The sequence below is a fragment of the Megascapheus bottae genome, chromosome 11 (assembly GCF_031878675.1).
Source record: "Megascapheus bottae isolate mThoBot1 chromosome 11, mThoBot2.hap1, whole genome shotgun sequence".
In the NCBI taxonomy this organism is placed as follows: domain Eukaryota; kingdom Metazoa; phylum Chordata; class Mammalia; order Rodentia; family Geomyidae; genus Megascapheus; species Megascapheus bottae.
Window position 1 is genome coordinate 49786634 of NC_143519.1, and position 19241 is coordinate 49805874.

The following is a 19241-nucleotide window of genomic DNA, read 5'->3' on the forward strand; positions in this document are numbered from 1 at the left end:
TCCCATTTTTTCAAGCATTATTTGATGGATTTTATACTCTTGTCTTCATGTATGAATGTATATATATATATATATATATATGTATGTAACATAATTCAGTCTTCATCATTTGTCACCTTTTCTCCTTCTTCCTCTCACTGATCCTCACAGACAGTTCCCCTTTTCCATTATTGCTCCATTACCACTTCTGGTATCATTACCATGGTGTTTGGAGCTCTATTGTCCACAAATGGATAAAAACATGATATTTGGTTTTGAGCATGGCCATGTTATAGATCTTTGATCAAAGATCAGATGGCTATAATTATATTATTTCTGAGTCTTGTGTTTCATTTGTCTTCAGGTCTGTTTTTATTCTAATAATACTGTTTTTGTAATTGATCTATAGTATAATTTGAAGTCCAATATTATGATGCAACTCGTCCAGTATTGCTCCTTTAGTTAAGATTGCTTTGGTTATTTGGGATCTTTTGATTGCATATGAATAAGGATTTATTATTTTTATTTTTGTGAAAGACAGCCTGGACTTTTGGTGTGCATTAAATTGAATCTGTAGATTTTTTTCAGTAGTGTGCTAATTTAACAGTATTAATTCATGTGATACATTTTTCTTTCTTCAAGGGCTTACAGTTTTCACTGTAATAATCTTTTGTCTCCTTTAGAATTTTTGTCTCCTTAGGTATTTTATTTTTCTGATACTTTTGTAAGTAGATATTTTCTCAAGTTCTTTATTAGCTTATTTGTTATTGGTATATAGAAAAGCTACAAGTTTTTCTATAATTTTACAGTCTGCTGTACTGCTAAAAGTGTTTTTTAAATCACTGGGATATGAACTAAGGGCCTCACAGTTATTAGGCAGGCCTTACATTTTTGTCAGTTAGCCCTGTCTCCAGCCATATTTGCTCATTTCTGAGATAGGGTCTTTCTGCCTGTCTAGATGGCCCATAGGTTGAGATCTATCTATGTTATTAGTCTCTTTTTGTCATAACATGCCATTGGGCTCAGGTCTAGTTTGAGACGGTATCTTGTGAACTTTTCTACCTGGATTGGCCAAGAATTGTGAGTCTTTGAATCTTAATCTCACAAGAAATTAACTCCCAAGAAATCAACTGTCTCATTTCATATAATCTTTATAGGATCATAAAATTCAAGAGTAGGACTAAGTAGATTTTTTTTCCTTATTTGGTTCCCGTTTATTTCTTCCTCCTGATTTATTGTTCTGTCTAAGAACTCTTGTACTATATTTAGGAGAGTGGGGAGAGAGAATACTGTCTGATTCTTACCTTCAGAGGAAATGATTTCAATTTTTTTCTTTGTAGTATGATTATGTGATTTTTGTCCTTGATTCTCTTCATGTACTGTATCACATTTATTAGTGCATGTATGTTGAACCATTCTTGCATCTGTGGAATGAAACCAGTTTGATCATAGTATATGGTCCTTTAATGTATTAAGAAATTTAATTTGTCAGTATTTTATTGGGAATTTTTACATCTATTTTTTTTTGTAATGGAATTTTCTGTATGATAATAACTTCATAGAATGAGTTTGGTGTTTCTTTCCATTCCATTTCATGGAAAAGTCTGAAAAGTACTAGTGTTAATTCATCCTAGCAGTTTGGTAGAATACTTCAGTGAATCTGGTGGGCTTTTATACTTTCTGTGAATTAGAGCTTTTCTTTCATGGTGTACGTTATTTATTTCTGCTTCAACCTCATTGCCTTGTTATAGATCTAGTTAAGTGGTTTATATCTTTTGGGTTCAATTTTGGCAAGTCAGTTGCATCTAGAAATACATCAGTTTCTTCCAAATTTTCCAGTGAGTTATTTGACAATATATTTTGAAAATAGTCTCTTACCCTTTTGATGTTGGTATTTTGTGATAGCCAAAATCTTATTAATTTGGACCTGTCTCTCCTCCTTTAAATTAGATTTTTAAAAGAAATTATCAATATTATCTTTTTTAAAGAACTGACTTTTGGTTTTATTGATTTCCTTGCATATACAGTATTTTTAATTTTAAATTCATTAACTTCTTCCTTAATCTGCATTATTTCTTTCCATGCACTTCTTTTAGGTTTGGTTTATTCTTGTTTTAGTTTACAATATATCATTAGACTTATCTACTTGAACTATTTGTGGGGCTTTTTTAGGGTCTTTAAAAAAAATAATAAATGCTTACAAAGTTTATAATATTTCTTCTTTATACTGCCTTTGTTATATCCCAATGATTCTGATAGTTTATATTCTCATTTTCTTTAGATTTTAGAGCTTTTTTATTTTTTTATCTTTTTAAAATTTTATTTTATTGTTGGGGTGATGTATAGGGGGTTAAAGTTGTATATCAGGTTGTGGGTATATTTTTGGACGTTGGTACCCTTTCCTATGCTTTTTTCCCACTTTCCCTCTCCTCACTCACTCCTATTTGTCTTGTTTTTTTTTATTTTCCTTTCCCTTCCCTATTTCAAATAAACATATATACAGTATACCAGGTATCAAAGTCAGATACAGTAACAACAGGGGATAACCATAAAGGGGAAAAAAAAAGAAAAGTCTATTATTATTGATCCAATGAAATTCAACATTGTGTTCAGTCTACATGTGTATTCTGTGGTTTCTTTTGCTGTATACTCCTACTTATATTCTACTTTAGTGAGATACAATATAGGACCTTATTTTAATATGTTGTTAAATCTTGCTTTATGTCTTTTTTTTATTTTTTTTATTGTAATTAGTAAAAGGGTTACATGATATTTGCCAGATAGAAGGTGCATTAATTCACATACATTGATACCCTTTCACATGTCTTGGTACCTGTTTCCCTCCCCCCCAAAAATCCATGAGACTCTTTTTTTTTTTTTTTTCTTCCAGTCCTGGGCTTGAGGTCAGGGCCTGAGCACTGTCCTTGGACTTTCTCAAGGCTAGAGCTCTACCACTTGAGCCTCAGCACCACTTCTGGCTTTTTTCTATGTATGTGGTACTGAGGAATCGAACCCGGGTCTTCATGCATGCTAGGCAAGCACTTTAACCACTAGGCCAAACTCCCGGCGCTTTATGTCTTAAAATGTGATGTTTTGGAGAAATTTGCCTGGGCCTCTGATTGAATTATTTATATGAATGTGCCAATTCATTTTACATGGTATGTTTTATCATTTAATTGTTACTCTATTGATTTTGAGAAGGGTATCTGAGGAGATATAATGAGGTCTTTTGTATTTTTGTGTTGGTTATATAAAGCTGTGTGTACCAACATTTGATTTGTATGTGTTCATAATTATTTCCTCTTGATTGAGGCCATTATCATTCAGTGCTATTGAAAGGTATGTAGTAATTCCTGCCATTTCATGGGTTTGAATCTTTCCTACTTGATCACATGTTTATCTGCTTGTCTGGTGAGATATATTTTCCCCTCTATTGTCATGATTGCATTTATCTACATCTTTGGTACGAAGGAGTTCTTTTGAAAAATTTCTGTAGTCTTGGTTTCATGGTGACAAATTGCCTCTGTTTTTGTCCATATGGAGGTTTTATTTCTGTTTTAAGTTTGATAGCTTTATAGAATAATCTAGCTTTGCAATTATTTAATTTATTATTATTATTTGCTAGTCCTGGGGCTTGAACTCAGGGCTTGAGCACTGTCCTTGGGCTTTTCTCAAGTCTAATGCTCTACCACTTGAGCCACAGCACTACTTCCAGCTTTTTTCTATGTATGTGGTACCGAGGAATCGAACCCAGATCTTCGTGCATGCTAGACAAGCACTCTACCACTAGGCCAAACTCCCGACCCTGCAATTATTTTCTTTCAGCCCTCTAAATATATCATTCGACCCTGCAATTATTTTCTTTCAGCCCTCTAAATATATCATTCTATGCCCTCTTGGCTTCTAAGGAGAAGCATGAGATTTGCTGTTATTCTGATGGGTTTACCATTATAGGTAACTTTGTACTTCCCTCTTGCAGCTTTCAGTCTCTGTGTGTGTGTTTGTGTGTGCACACAAACGTTTTGTCATTCATGGAGCTTCAACTCGGGGCCTGGCTGCTGACCCTGAGCTTTTTGTTCAAGGCTAGCACTCTAAAACTTTAGCCATAGCTCTATGTCCTATTTTCTGGTGGTTAATTGGAGATAAGTGTCTCACAGAATTTCCTGGGAGTGCTGGCTTCAAACCATGTAATAATAAAATCAGTAAGATTCCTATTGTAGCTAGGACAAGAAGCATGTATCATTGTACCCAACTCTCAGTTGCAGCATGATCTCAGGAATTTTTCACTGGCAGGCCTTAAACAAAAAATTTCCCATAGCCAGGCGGCAGTGGCTTACCCCTTAAAATCCTAACTACTCAGTAGGCTGAGATCTGAGGATAGAGGTTCAGAGCCAGCCTGGGCACTAAAGTCTATGAGATACTTATCTCCAATTAACCACCAGAAAACTGGAAGTGGTGTGGTACTATGGCTCAAGGGGTAAGATGGTAGTCTTGAGCCGAAGAGCTCAGGTACAGCTCCCAGGCCCAGAGTTCAAGTCCTAGAACCACCAAAAAAAAAAAAAAAATCCCAATCTCTTTCCCTATTTTCCCTATTAGATGGGATTACAGATTTTTAAGCCTTTTATGCCTGACTGACTCTACTGAGTTTTTATTTGACTTATTGAGCCTTTTGGTTCCAAAATTCCAGTTTGGCCCCTTTACAGTATTTCTATATCTTCCATGTCCTGCATTGTTTGCCTTACTTCATATAGCTGTTTTAAAATTTTTTTTAGGTTTATTTATCTATTTGCATTCCGTCTTAATTAATTCAGCTTTTCCATACACATTCTCTTCGATTTCTTCTTTTCTTCTCTTTTCTTCTTTCTTCTTCTCTTCTCTTTTCTTCTTTCTTGCCATCATGCTTTTGAGTACTTTTGGGTTTCCTCTTCACTATTGTTAGTGTTTGTTGCTGAGAGCTGTTGACACTTGGAGGTGTTATGCTGCTTTTTCTTTTCATATTTCTTTTGTACCTGTGTTTAGCTCTACACGTCTTGACACCAGTTCACCTTTTTTTAAAAATTTTAAATCAGCTGTAGTCTGGTGTTTGCGGTGTTAAGGTGGGTATAGTTAGTGGGAAAGGAGAGGTGTACTTTCTTCCCATTGGACTGGGAAGAAACTGAGCCCAATCCTTGTTCCTAAGAACTGGAGTCTTCTGTACATCCTTTTGTATTTGGTGGGTATAATATATTAGTGGAGGGGGTGGAGGGTGGAGCTGGTCAAGTGTTGGCTTTAATCTATGTGCAAAACGTCTTGGTATATGGAAGCTCCTGCTAGTTACACAGTCTTTTAAAATTTAGGTGTCAAACTCTGGTTTGCTTCACAGGACCTTCTGTTTGTGCCCCCTATGACAGCAGCACACTGAGTGTTACCCACAGGCTGCCCCAATAATATACCTGATGATGAAGGGAACAAATGATCTATTATTTCACCATAGCAGGTGGAAACCTGAGAGACTCAGGTTCACTGCCTATGGTATCAGTTCTATTAGCAGTTCCTCACCCAATGGGAAGAGATTGTGGGGTATCATGTGTCACAAGAACTGTATTTGGAGCTCTCATTTATGCCTGGCAGCAAGCCCCAAGCCACTAGGCAGTACCTGCCAGCTGCAGACTTGGTACTGTTCCTGCAGTGATCAGAAACTGGGACTTACTTTAGTGAGGGGCTGCTTTAGTGTCACCTCCTTCAGAACTTTCAGTGTCTGAGTTCCTGATGATTTAATTTCTGTATGCCCTGGACTAATCCTCACTTTCCTTTGCCATTCTTTCCAATATCTCTGGATTACTTTTGGTTTTCCAGCCCCTGGGTTGTATCTTCTCCAGACTTTTCCTGCCTGCTGGTCTCTTGTAAGCAGATAATGTAAACTAACCATTTTGTAATCTGAGCTGTGGCAAGTAGATGCTAGTTTCTTTGTTTTCTGAAGTCTTCCTGAGGTAATTGGGCTACTCTCACAGGGCAGATTTGTTTATGGGGATTCTGTAGTTTTGGGACACTTGCTTGAAACAGTTAAGGCAGTCTGATCCCCAGTGTATCACATTCTGGAACAGGAGGCTTTCTGTAAGATATAGGGAGTGAAAGGTTGCCTTAAGGTGCCCCGTTGTACTGGAAAAGTCACTGCAGTGTCAAATCTCCATTCTGGGAGTTTAAGGCTTGTGAGAGGTGTGAAGTCTCATAGCTAGGAATATCCAACTATGGTTGAGGCTGTCAGACTTACCTTGTGTTAGAAGCTTTGGCTTCTCTTTCCCTCTATCCTCTGGGAGCAGAGGAGCTAGAACAACAAACCATTTCTCTGTCATCTTTCTGTTTTGTCACACTTTCTCTTTCAGTATTCCTCCTCAGTTTGGCTCTTCTACCTTTAGTCTCTTTTATTACCCAGACTGTTCTCATTCACAGAGTCCAATGGAGAAAGCTACTGCTGTGCTATCTGACTATTCCAAGAGTCATTCTTTATTAGAGATTTGAACAAAGTTTATTTCAGTTTACTTGTTGGTAGCTCATATTGTTTCATCCCTGATTTTCCCTCCTGGTATCCTTAATATTTAAAAGAAACATTGTTTAAGAATTGAACAAGATTAAGACAGTTTAGAATACTATTTTAAAACATGTTGCTTTAAAGTGGAACTGAAGTACTAAAATTATTTGATGTGTATATTGAGTATATTTCAAATGTCTCTCATGAACTAATTGAATACCTGCTGTATATACTCACTATTCTTAATGAAACAATTCATAGTATGTATCACCTGTGACTAAAATATATTCATCAAGTTTTGTTTTAATTTACTAAGTTTGGTGAGTTGATTTGGGGAAAAAAAGCAACACGAATATGTGACTATGTATCTTTCCTTGATGTACAAAAAAAGGAAGAAAAATGTATCTAGTTAGGAGCCACCATAAACTGGTTATAGCTGGTACCAAGTATGCCGAATTAAAGGAATTAATGAATTAAATGAGTTAAGCAGAATTAAATGTAGAACATAAATAGTTTATACATATCCCCAATCAGATGTGTGAGGCAAGGTGTACCTTGTTACTTGCTAATTTACAGAGAGGAGTTAAAAGCCCTTGAGAAATAAAGAAAATCTGATTTCAGCTGGAATAAGCGTACAGGAGAAACTTGGATATTACTAGTTCATTCAATTAATTATTCATTATAGGGTAGTGTTTTTGTTAGGAAATAATAAAAGACAGAAGCTGAATTATTATTATTATCTTTTTTGTAGTACTTAGGTTTGAAATTAGGGCTTTGAATTTTCTTTTTTTTTGACATTTTATTATGTAAGCCTTTTTATTTATCAAAAAGGTTCTTTCTTTGCTAACACTGTATAGACCTCTTGCACCCTAGGCAAACACAAGCAGCCTCCTATTTAGCCTTCTTACTCTGCTGTGCCTTCAGCACTTTCACGATAATTTTCTGCTCCCTGATAAGGAAAGTGTGGTTGATCCTGTCCCGGACTCATTTGGCACACATGGAACCACATAGGCCCTGCTGACATGTTTTTTCCTTTTCGACAATCACATGAGGACTTTAGGTTTCACAGCATGAACCTGCGGGAGTTGGCCTGGGCACACACAGTACAGGCAGATTTTGATGCTTTCCTGACCTTTTTGGTGTAAAGGTAAACAATTCTATTGCCAAGGGTTTGGGACAGCCTGGTTTTGTTAGAGGCTGTGTTGGAAGAAACCTACGGCAGAATATCAATCGCTGGACCGTTTTTTAATGTTCTCTAGGCACTGTCCCGGAAGAGCAGTGCTTTGAATTCTCTAAGGTCTACCACTTGAATGCAGCAGCCCTTTTCCTTTTTTGCTTTAGTTAGTTCTGAAGAATGGTCTCACATTATACGTTGGCTGGCCTTGATTGTATCTTCCATATGTTTTCTGACTATCTAGGAGGGTAGACCTACATCACAAGGGTCAGGAGAGTAGACCTACACCACAAAGGCCATGTTTATTTTAGTTTAACGATCGAAGAAATTCTTGTAAATTTTTTGCCTGGCCTACATCTAGCAGTGATCCTCCTGATTTCTGCTTCCTGAGTAGCTAGATTGACAAGACATAAACAACCATATATAGCTGAAGGAAATGTTTTATTTTTGGCTTTTTAGGAAGAGAAAAATACTGTGTGCTAACCTACTTAACAAAATGATGATGAACCATGGGTTCCATTGTGATTCATCTTATATCTCAGGAGTCTGGCTTATCCTGAAGTAGGCTAAAGTGGGAAAACTTATGATGTACTCATAGGTTAAGTGGTAACACTTGTAAGGCTTTTACCACATTTGAAGAGAAATTACACAGTTTATTAATCAAGAGATACACTGTATACATTTATAGCAGAGCTAGAGAGAATTTCCAAATTCATACCTCTAATAAGCTTTAAACTCTTTAAGACTAGGAAGGATGGAAAGAGAGAGGAGAGGGAAGATTTCATAGTTCTATGCTTTTTCCCGCATATGACATGATTTCATTTTCATTTATGGCTCTGTAACATTCCATGCATGTACATGTGCTCTCCATATTAGTGTGTGTGTGTGTGTGTGTGTGTGTGTGTGTGTGTGTGTGTGTGTCTGTCTGTCTGTCTGTCTGTCTGTCTCTGTCTGTCTGTCTGTCTGTCTTTATCCCACTTTTTATTAATTCATGTGCCCTTGGCTGATTCTGTCACTTGATCATTTTGAACAATGCTTCTATAAACCTAGGTATTTAGGTAGAGGGGTGTGTGTGTGTGTGTGTGTGTGTGTGTGTGTGTGTTGACTTACTGATTGTGGTTGTGTCATAGGAAGGTCTGTTTAATTTTTAATGAAACCTCCCTACAGATTTCTATAGTATTTGCACTAGTTTAATTTTCTTCAGTAGTATAGCAGGGTTTCTTTTCCAGCATTCTTGCTCCCTCCCCTGTGTGCACGCGTGCATGTATACAAATGAGATGGTTCTGGGACTTGAACTTGGGCTGGGCCCTGAGCTGCTTTAGCTTAAGGGCTAGCATTATACCACTTGAACTACAGCTCTACTTACTGCTTTTTTGGTGGTGAGAGGGGGGAGGGTGGGAGTATGTTAATTGGAGTCTAACAGACTTTCCTACCATGGCTGGGTTTAAACTGTGTCCTCAGGACTCAACCTACTGAATAGTTAGGATTATAGTTGTGAGCCACTGGAACCCAGTTTCCTTAATGGTTATCTTTCTGACTGGAATGATGCAGAACCTCACTTTAGTTTTGAGTATATATTTCATTTATTGCTAAAGATGTTGAAAGTTTTCCTAGCCGTTTTGCATTTCTTCCTCGGAGAACTCTCTTTTCAGTTTACTTGCACATTCATTACTTGATAATTTTTTTTGTTTATTTTTTGTGCTTTTATTAGTATATTCTGGATATGATCCTTCCTCTGTTGATATCTTTCCCCTTTCTGTAGTTTGTTTCTTGGTTCTGAGTTTATTCTTTCTTGGTTTTGTTTCATATTTCCCCTGTGGTTAAAATTCCTTTAAGTAGTACATTTAGTAGTCAGGAATTCCTTTAGCCTGTTTTTCATGGAAGATTTTTATTTCTATGTCAATTATGAAGCATAGTTCACAGAATATACTAGTCTAAGTTAATAATTATTTTCTTCCAGGGTTGATTTAGGTTCTTCCATTTGCTCCTTTCATTTAGTTTTTGTTGAGAAATCTGTTATATTAATCAGCTTTGCAAATGTACATTGCTAGTCGGTTTTACAGCTTTTAATCTTTATTCAGTAAATTTAGTGTTTTAACTGTAATATCTTTAGTGAAATTTCTCTTGGGTTATTGTTTGGTATTCTGTATATATCAAGATGGGATAAACTTTCTGCCGTGTGTGTGTGTATAAAAAATTATTTAAGTCATTTTCCTCAATCTTTTTTTCCCTATTACCATAGTTCATAGTTTTATCTTTTGAGAGTCTCTTGGGGTCTTTTAAGGCCCTTTAGTGTCTTCAGTGCCTTTAAACTACTTTTAGTTTATTCTGTTTTATTTGCTAGACTTGTAATTGAGAATTTTTTTTAATTTTAGGCTTTTGAGTTCTTATTTTCCAGGATTTCAAATTATTTATTTATTCATGTATTTATTCATGTATTTATTTATTTATTTATGTATTTATTTATTTATTTTATTTAGTGCTGGTCTTTGATCTTTAATACAGGACCTTGAGCTCTTACCCATCTTTTTTTCTCATGACTAGTACTCTACCATCCAGATTACATTTCACTTCATATTTTTTTGTATTTTTTGTTATTAAAGAATTTATTAACATTGATTTTTATATCACATTTCAAATGACATATTTAACAAGTATTCAAGAAGGGAATCTCTATATATAATCACTGGCACTTAGATTTTAGAACATAATCAAAATTAGGCTGATGGTTTGTATGTCATAGACACATTAATCTATGTAATAAAACATGTCTGTAAAGTCATAAGTTTTTATGTCTATGTAGTTGTGTTTATATTTCCAATACCATGTCCATAGCATTGGGTATGCAAATATTGAGTCCTTGCTCTTGTACTGTTTGGATCTAATAGCCACATATTAAGGATACCATGCACCTTTTGTTCCTTCGGTCTTGTATCACTCAACATGATTCTCTCTTGATTCATTCAGTTCATATTTTTGCTGGCTAATTGTAGGTAAGAGTCTCACAGAAGCTGAGTGTGGTGGCTCATGCCTATAGTTCTAGCTACTCAGGAGACTGAGCTCTGAGGATCAAGGTTCAAAGCCAGCCTGGGCACAAAAGGACCTGAGACTTTTTTTTTTTAAATTTTTAATTTATTTTTTTCGTATATTTTTTATTGTAATTAATACAAGGGTTACATGATATTTGCCAGATAGATGGTGCATTAATTCACATACATTGATACCCTTTCACATGTCTTGGTCCCCATTTCCCTCCCCCCACCCCCACCCCTCATCTTGTTTTCCCCCCTTCCCTATCCAATTTCAAATAACCAAATACAAATATATCCGATATATCAGGTAACAAAGTGACATACTGTAACAATATGAGATAACCAAGGGACAGCAAAAGAGATGAGAGATAACATAGTACCTTAAGAACAACAATCATTCATTATATGGCTTATGTTTCTATATCCTAGAGATTCTTTCATTTAGCGTCCTACTATATGGCCTTTTGTATCAAGGTTTTGCTCTATTTCAAATCTCTGCTATGAGAGCCCAAGGTTTCTACTGATTATGACAAATGAGGGAAACCATTGAGCCTAAGTTCCTTTGAGTCTGGCTTACTTGACTTAATATGATCTTTTCTAAGTCTTTCCATTTCCTAACAAATGGGGCAATGTCATTCTGACAGCAGCATAGAATTCCATTGTGTACAAATACCACATCTTGTTGATCCACTCATCAACTGAGGAACATCTGGGTTGGTTCCATATCTTTGCTATGGTAAATAGTGCTGCAGTGAACATTGTTGTTCTGGTGGATTTAGTATGTCTTTGTTTCTGGACGGTTGGGTAAATGCCAAGTAGTGGAATTGCTGGGTCATATGGGAGCTCTATGTTTAGTCATTTGAGGAACTGCCATCCTGCTTTCCATAGTGGTTGAATGAGTTTGCACTCCCACCAACAGTGTAGTAGTGATCCCTCCTGGCCACATCCCCTCCAGCATCTGTTGTTATTAGTTTTCTTGATCCTGGTCATTCTAACTGGAATGAGGTGGAATCTTAGAGTTATTTTGATTTGCATTTCTTTTATGACCAGAGATGTCGAGCATTTCTTCATGTGTTTATAGGCCATTCTTATTTCTTCTTCAGAGAAGACTCTCTTTAAGTCTTTGGCCCATTTTTTAATGGGATGGTTGTTACTTTGGAGATTCGTTTTGGATTGATTCAATTTTTTGAGCTGTTGATATATTTTAGATTTGAGGCCTTTGTCGGTTGTTTGGTTGGTGAAGATCTCCCATTCTGTTGGCTTCCTAATTAGTTTACTAGCTATGTCCTTTGCCATACAAAAGCTCCGCAGTTTAATGCAGTCCCACTTATCCAGCCTTTCTCTAATTTGTTGTAATTCATGGTCCTTATTAAGAAAGTTTCAACCTGTGCCAAGGAGGTCTAGTGTATCTCCTATTCCTTCTTGTAAACTTTTCAGAGTGTTGGCTTTTACCTCCAGGTCTTTGATCCATTTGGAGTTAATTCTAGTACAGGGTGACAAAGAAGGATCCAACTTTAGTTTTCTGCAGGTGCTTAACGAGTTCTGCCAGCACAACTTGTTGAAGAGGCTATCTTTCTTCCATTCTATTTTTTTGGCTCCCTTGTCAAAGATTAGGTGGCCATAGGTCTGTGGTTTAATATCTGGGTCCTCAGTTCTATTCCATTGGTCCTCAGGCCTGTTCTTGTGCCAGTACAAGCTGTTTTTATTATTGTAGCTCTCTAATAGAGTCTAAAGTTTGGTATTGAAATTCCTCCTGCACTGTTCTTTCTGCTAAGAATTGTTTTTGCTGTACAGGGTCTTTTATTATTCCAAATGAACTTTTGGATTACCTCTTCTATTTCTTTAAAGAATGCCATTGGGATATTGATGGGTATTGCGTTGAATTTGTAGATAGCCCTTGGCAAGATTGTCATTTTCACAATATTGATTCTTCCAATCCAGGAGCATGGGAGGTTTTTCCATTTCCTCAGTTCTGCTTTAATTTCCTTTTTCAAGGTTTTAAAGTTTTCATCAAAAAGGACCTGAGACTCTTATCTCCAGTTTACCTCTAGAAAATGGGAAGTGGGGCTTAACTGAAGGGTAGGGCCGTAGCCTTGAGCTGAAGGAGAGCTCAGGGACAGCACTCAGACCAAGTTCAAGCCCCATGACCCACCAAAAAAAAAAAAACAAAACGAGTCTCACAGAGCTGTCTGGGCTTGCTGAGAAGCACAGTCTCCAGATGACAGTCTCCTGGGTAAATATGAAGATGATGGGCATGAACCTCTGGGCACCCAACAATTTTTTCCCCCTAAGATTTCTGTGTCATTAATGAATACTTTCGTACCATTCTCTGCCTACTTTATTTCATTAAGTTATTTGAACTCTGTGGTTGGTTGTTTTGACTTCATAATCATTTCTATTCTCTTGGAATTTGTTCAGGTATTTAAATATCACCTTGTTAATTTGTGACTCTTCTTGCCATTATTTCATTGAGCTTGTTATTTGGCCTTTCTTCCTCTTCACTATTACTTAACTCCTTTATTTGTAAAGTTGTTGGCTTTTGAGGCAGTAGTGTTGCCCTGGTTGTTTCTGAATTTAGTAATACCTTTCCCCTCCTAGGATTTATGTATCTGAAACTAAGTTTTGGTAGAGATTTTAATCTGTACCCTTTTAGTTGGTGATTTATTATAGATTTCAGATGAATTAGTCATGGCTGGGTTCTGGTGATATTGGTCAGTGGATTGGCTCCAATAAGAAATATTTTCAATGCTCAACACACTGTATACAGAGCTCTTATCTGCTAGGTATGAGGAAGCTTGTGTAAATTAGTTATTGTATTTGATAAACTACAACCTTATTTTCATAGCAGTCTTTCATAAAAATTAGTCACCAGTACTGCTCCAATATTTTCATTTAATATAGAAGCAAAGAGGGAGGGGCTAAGCGTAGTGAGAAGGGTAGTGATGAAAGACAATAGAGAAAAATCTAGTCAATCTATTATAATGCGCATTGGACTTGAAAGGAGAATTGAATACACACACATTCATACTCATAAAGGAGAATTGAATACACACACACATACACACACACTCAGTTATACACACATACCAACCTGAAAATGTAAAGAAGCAAAACAACTTTAAACAACTGTTAATACAAGATCAAAATATAGACACAATGGTTTGGGGGCATTGTAGTTATCTCGTAAGAGTGTAAGTAATACAGAGGGTAGAAAGAGAGAAGCACAACTAAAATGTGAAAAGCTATTTGCAAGGGGCAAGTAGTTTATACTAAAAAGTAAAAGAAAAAAAAAACACGACCAATATTAGATATACAGGAAAACTCTGTATGCTTGAGCCAATAAAAAATATGAAACCAAAATAGAAACAAATACAAACTTAGATAAAACAAACTGAATTTTTAGTTGATGATGTATACACTAATATATCCACACACTGGGAGGTGCAATGGCTGTGAAGAGCTCGTTGTTTAGATCTGGGTGTGAGAGCTGGACGTTTGGCCTAGTGGTAGAGTGCTCACCTAGTATGTGTGAAAGCCCTCGATTCGATTCTTGGGTACCATATACATAGAAAAGGCCGGAAGTGGGGCTGTGGCTCAAGTGGCAGAGCACCACCCTTGAGCAAAGAGTGTTGAAGGACAGTGCTCAGGCCCTGAGTTCGAGTCCCAGGACTGGCAAAAAGTAAAAAATAGATCGACCTGGATGTGAGGGCACAGGTGCTCCACAGAGCCAGGAGACAGGCTGTGGACAATAGACCTCCCTTTGAAAAGTTGCTTGCCGAGCCATCCTCAAACTATGTAGTTTCCTCCTAGTCAGTGAGTGTGGAACCCTGGGAAATCTGCCACAACCCTGCTTCTGCTATCCTAACTGCCAAATGGTGCTGCCTCCACTCTGTGACATGGCATAGGCTCCCCTGACTTCTTTACTACTAGACCCATGCATCTCTGTCTCTGGCAGGCAGGAAATCCTAAACCTTACTCACTGACACAACCAGGCCTTTTGAACTTCTATTGTTTTAGGTGACAGTGGGTCTTCTGTCATTTGAGATTCTACCCTGTGTCCTGTCAGCTACTTCCCTTTCTTCAGCAATACCTGATGGCCAAATGTTGATGTTGTTTTTTATTCTTAGGTTCCCCAGGCTCCCCATGTGCTCTTCTGGATGTGGAGACCCACAGAAAGCTTTTTTTTTTTTTGCCAAAGCTTGTCTCTTACATCACTAATCTCTGCACTATATTTAAAACTTGTATCTTGTGTTGATTCTTCCTGTAGCTAGAGTTGGCAGTCTGTTGGCAAAACTGCCTGATTTTACCCTGTATTGCTGTCTTCAATCTCCCTGCTCACATAGGGTGGCTCTAGATTGCTTGCTGCTTTTTTCCTGCCGGATAGTATCTGTGCAGTTTTCTGCCTTGCTGTCAACTCTTCTGTGGATTTGAACTCCTTCATCTCTTCAGAATCGAGTCTCTTCTATGATACCAGATGTTCTCTTTCGTGGAGCAAAAATAGCAGAAGCATTTAGTGCACCAGCTTCACTCACCCTTTCCTACCTCTTCTTTTCCCTCTTTCTTTCTTTCTTTCTTTCTTTCTTTCTTTCTTTCTTTCTTTCTTTCTTTCTTTTTCTTTTAGCTGCATATACTTAAAGTTATTTCATATTTAAATATAGAGGTCATTTATTCTATCAATGTGTCATTTGTTTCTGGTCACTTAAATTATTTCCACTTTCACAAGTAATCCTTCAGTGAATTACTGTAGCACACATCTTTTGTGTGTGTGTGTGTGTGTGTGTGTGTGCGTGTGCGTGTTGCCAGTCCTAGGACTTAAACTCAGGGCCTGAGCTCTGTCCTTGGGTTTTCTCAAGGCAAGAAATCTACTATTTGAGCTACAGCACCACTTCTGGCTTTTTCCATGTATGCAGTACCAAGGAATTGAACCTGGGTCTTCATGCATGCTAGGCAAGCACTCTACCACTAGGCCAAACTCCCGGCCCCATCTTTTATGTTTTTGACAAACAACATTTGGGAGTGGTTCCTAGATACAGAAAAATTAAGGCATACATAATTTTGGAATTACATTTCCATCTATAGTGGCTATATACTGAAGATTCTCATTAGCATTTTGATATTGCTTGATTCCCTACTCCTATAGACTTAGTGAAATCTGTCTTTAATCTCTAGTTGTGTTCCTCATTCCTGAGTTTCCTTTGTCTGAGAATAGCATTACTAATTGGTTTTGTGTTAGTGTTGGTGTTTCCATTTTCAAAATAACCCCTACCCTCCTCCCCGCATTCCTGGGGCTTGAACGCTGAGCCTGGGTGCTTTCACTGAGCTTTTGTGCTCAAGCCTAGCAGTCTACTACTTGAGATACAGCTCTATTTCCAGCTTTTTGTAATTAGTTGGATATGAGAGTATGCAAATTTTTCTGCCTTGGCTGGCTTACAAATGATCCTCAGATCTCAGCCTCCTGAGTTGCTAGAATTTCATGTGTGCCCCACCAGCACGTGGCTGAAAATAACTTGTAAACTTACTAGGACAACATTCGATCTTTTTGTTATGTTTTGTGTGTTGCAATTGTTTTTTTAGTACAGTGACAAACTTTCAGTTGGATTCTTTATATGCAGATATTAAGGCTGGATTTGATTTTATCTTGTATCCCCTCCCCCCCGCTGTTTCTGCTTTCATTGGGATTGACTAACATGATTTTATTTTCACTGTGTAAATTCTACAGTATATTATATCCATTTTCATTTTTTGAATATCCAATCATCAGTGATCTATTTGTCTGATAAATAATATACTATATACATTCCTTTTGGTGGTAGGTAAGGCAGATTTAAGACTTGAATTCGGAGCTTCCTTTCCTTTCCCTCCTCGCCTCCTTTGCCTGCCCTTCTTCCTGCCCTCCCTTCTCTCCCCTCCTTACCTTCCCTCCCTTCCCTCATTTTGTGAAAGTAGTAGAAAGTTTCACCAAAAAAAAGTATACTGAAAGAGATCATTTCTAGAGCATAGCGATCACTTCTATTCAGCTGTAAATTTTTAATTGAACTGTAAGGGGCTTAAAGTATTAAGTCCCTCCTCAGGACCTGACCACAGGCAGAATCACAGTGCCAAGGGTAGGAGAGTTTTATTGGCTGTACATTGTAAGTAACTAGGACTACAGGATGTATCAAGGTACTCAGCTTCATACCTTCTTTGTGTGTGTGTGTGTGTGTGTGTGTGTGTTTCTGGAATTTTTTTTATTAAAGAATTTATTAACGTTGATTTTTACATCATATTTTAAATGACAAGTTTAACAAACAAGTGTTCAGGAAGGGAATCTATTTACAATCACTGGGACTCAGTATTTAGAACTTAATCAAAATTAGGCTAAGGGTTTGTATGCCATAGAAACATATTAATTTATGAAATAAAACATGTCTATAGAGTCATAGGTTTTTTTGGGGGGGCCAGTCCTGGGCTTGAGCTCAAGGCCTGAGCACTGTCCTTGGACTTTCTCAAGGCTAGAGCTCTACCACTTGAGCCTCAGCACCACTTCCAGCTTTTTTCTATGTATGTGGTACCGAGGATTCGAACCCGGGTCTTCATGCATGCTAGGCAAGCACTTTAACCACTAGGCCAAACTCCCGGCCCGAGTCATAGGTTTTTATGTCTATATAGTTATGTTTATATTTCCATTACCATGTCCATAGAGCTTCATACCTTCTTGAAAAAGTTTCTTCAATACTTTTTGTAGTGTATTTTCATTACATCAAATTTCTTGAGCTTTGTTTGGTCTAAAAGTCTTTACTCCTTATTTTTCCCTACATTCCCAGCAACTAAATGATTTAGTTGTATCAAGGTAGTTTCATTTTGACATATCCATATATGCATGCAATGTACCTTGATCAGATTTGGCTTCCTCCATCTTATTCTTGAATGGTAACTATCAATGGAATAAATTAGTTTTTTTTCCTATTAGAGGTTGATTCAGATTTTTGGATCTGTGGGTTTATTTTCATCACTTTTTAATTTTTAATTTAACTTTTTATTTTACTTTCCTTATGGTATGTCACCAGACTACTGTTAATGTGATGATTTGTTTAAAAAATTTTAATTTGCTTCACTGGTTGTGGAAGATTGTTTTTACTGAGAGATAATTGAATAGTAATTTAGCTAGGAACTCCTTTATTCATTATGCTTTCTTTAGGTTTCAGTAGTTCTGGGGTTTTTTTTTTGTTTGTTTTGGGCCAGTCCTGGGCCTTGAACTCAGGACCCGGGCACTGTCCTTGGGCTTTCTCAAGACTAGAGCTCTATCACTTGAGCCACAACACCATTTCTGACTTTTTTCTCTGTATGTGAGGAATCAAACCCAGGTCTTTGTGCATGCTAGGCAAACACTCTACCACTAGGCTAAACTCCTGGCTGTACTGGGGTTTTAACTTAGGAGAGAGAGCCTTATGCCTGCTAGTGCAAGTGTTCTACCTCTTACACTATTTGTTCCCTTCCTCCCTCCTTCCTTTTCTTCCTACTGTTCCTTGTGCCAGTCCTAGGGCTTGAACTCAGGACCTGGGTGCTGTTCGTGTGTGTGTGTGTGTGTGTGTGTGTGTTATTTTATAGAGTGTTTATCACAGACTTTAATTGAGTTTTATTTTCATGGAAGCAAGAATTTGTAGTCTTAATAGTTCCTGTCATTTAATGCAAAATAATAAATGTTGGATAATCAAGTTTACTTTATGTTGGTTAGGAGAAGAGACTTGGGGAAGAATAGTTTCAGCTCCAGCACAGTAATATGTCAATCTGTCAGGTGGCAGAGGATTTGCTGGAGTGATAACAGTGAGAATAACATAATTTATTTATTTATTTATTTTTGAGAATAACATAATTTATTAAGTAAGTTAAGAGAGTTACTTGTGATTGTAATTATTGAATCAAATATAAAAATACATTTTATTATATTTTAAGGTAGATATTTACAAAGCAAAATTATTTACTAGTGAAAATAAGTCTTGAGTAAATACTGTTGTACTTAAAACAAGCCAATAAATGTTCACTGTGTAATAGGAGTCATATTATGTTTTTCTGGTTCACTTTTTTCTTTTTCTTTTTTGTTAGAGCTTTGCTTCCTGTTTTACATCACAAATCTAAAAAAGGACCTCCCCGTCAAGCCAAATATGCTATTCATTGTATCCATGCAATATTTTCAAGTAAAGAGACACAGTTTGCACAGATATTTGAGGTAATGGGATTCTTTAAGTGTATTTTGTATTATTGTTTCAGCATGTTCACATTTGGAGATGCATTATATTGTGCATACTGTTAGAATCAGTAAAGTCAACATTGATGAATGGTTACAATATAAAAGTAATTGATTATTCAGATGCCTCATGATAATTCAAATATAGAAATAAATAGTGCAATACTTTTTACATTGCTTTATGTATTTGCATTTGTACTTTGAGAGGTAATTACATATAAAGTCATAGTTTTGGTAGTGAGTAACAGACTACACAAATTAGTAAAATTTTGGGACATTACTAAAATGTAGGGTTTGTAAGTATAAATTGGTTATGTACATAAA

General features: G+C 36.8%; 1 protein-coding gene and 1 pseudogene across 6 annotated transcripts in view; one reads left to right on the forward strand and one right to left on the reverse strand.

Annotated features, from left to right (window-relative positions):
* The window catches only part of Pds5b (PDS5 cohesin associated factor B), a 167381-nt gene that overhangs the window by 107926 nt on the left and 40214 nt on the right, over window positions 1–19241 (forward strand). For all 6 annotated transcript variants that reach the window (XM_090342241.1, XM_090342242.1, XM_090342246.1 and 3 more), the window contains one exon: window positions 18776–18899. In XM_090342241.1, the coding sequence (XP_090198367.1) occupies window positions 18776–18899 (124 nt within the window). The remainder of the gene's footprint in view (window positions 1–18775; window positions 18900–19241) is intronic.
* Window positions 7379–14477, reverse strand: LOC150057053 (large ribosomal subunit protein eL34-like; annotated as a pseudogene).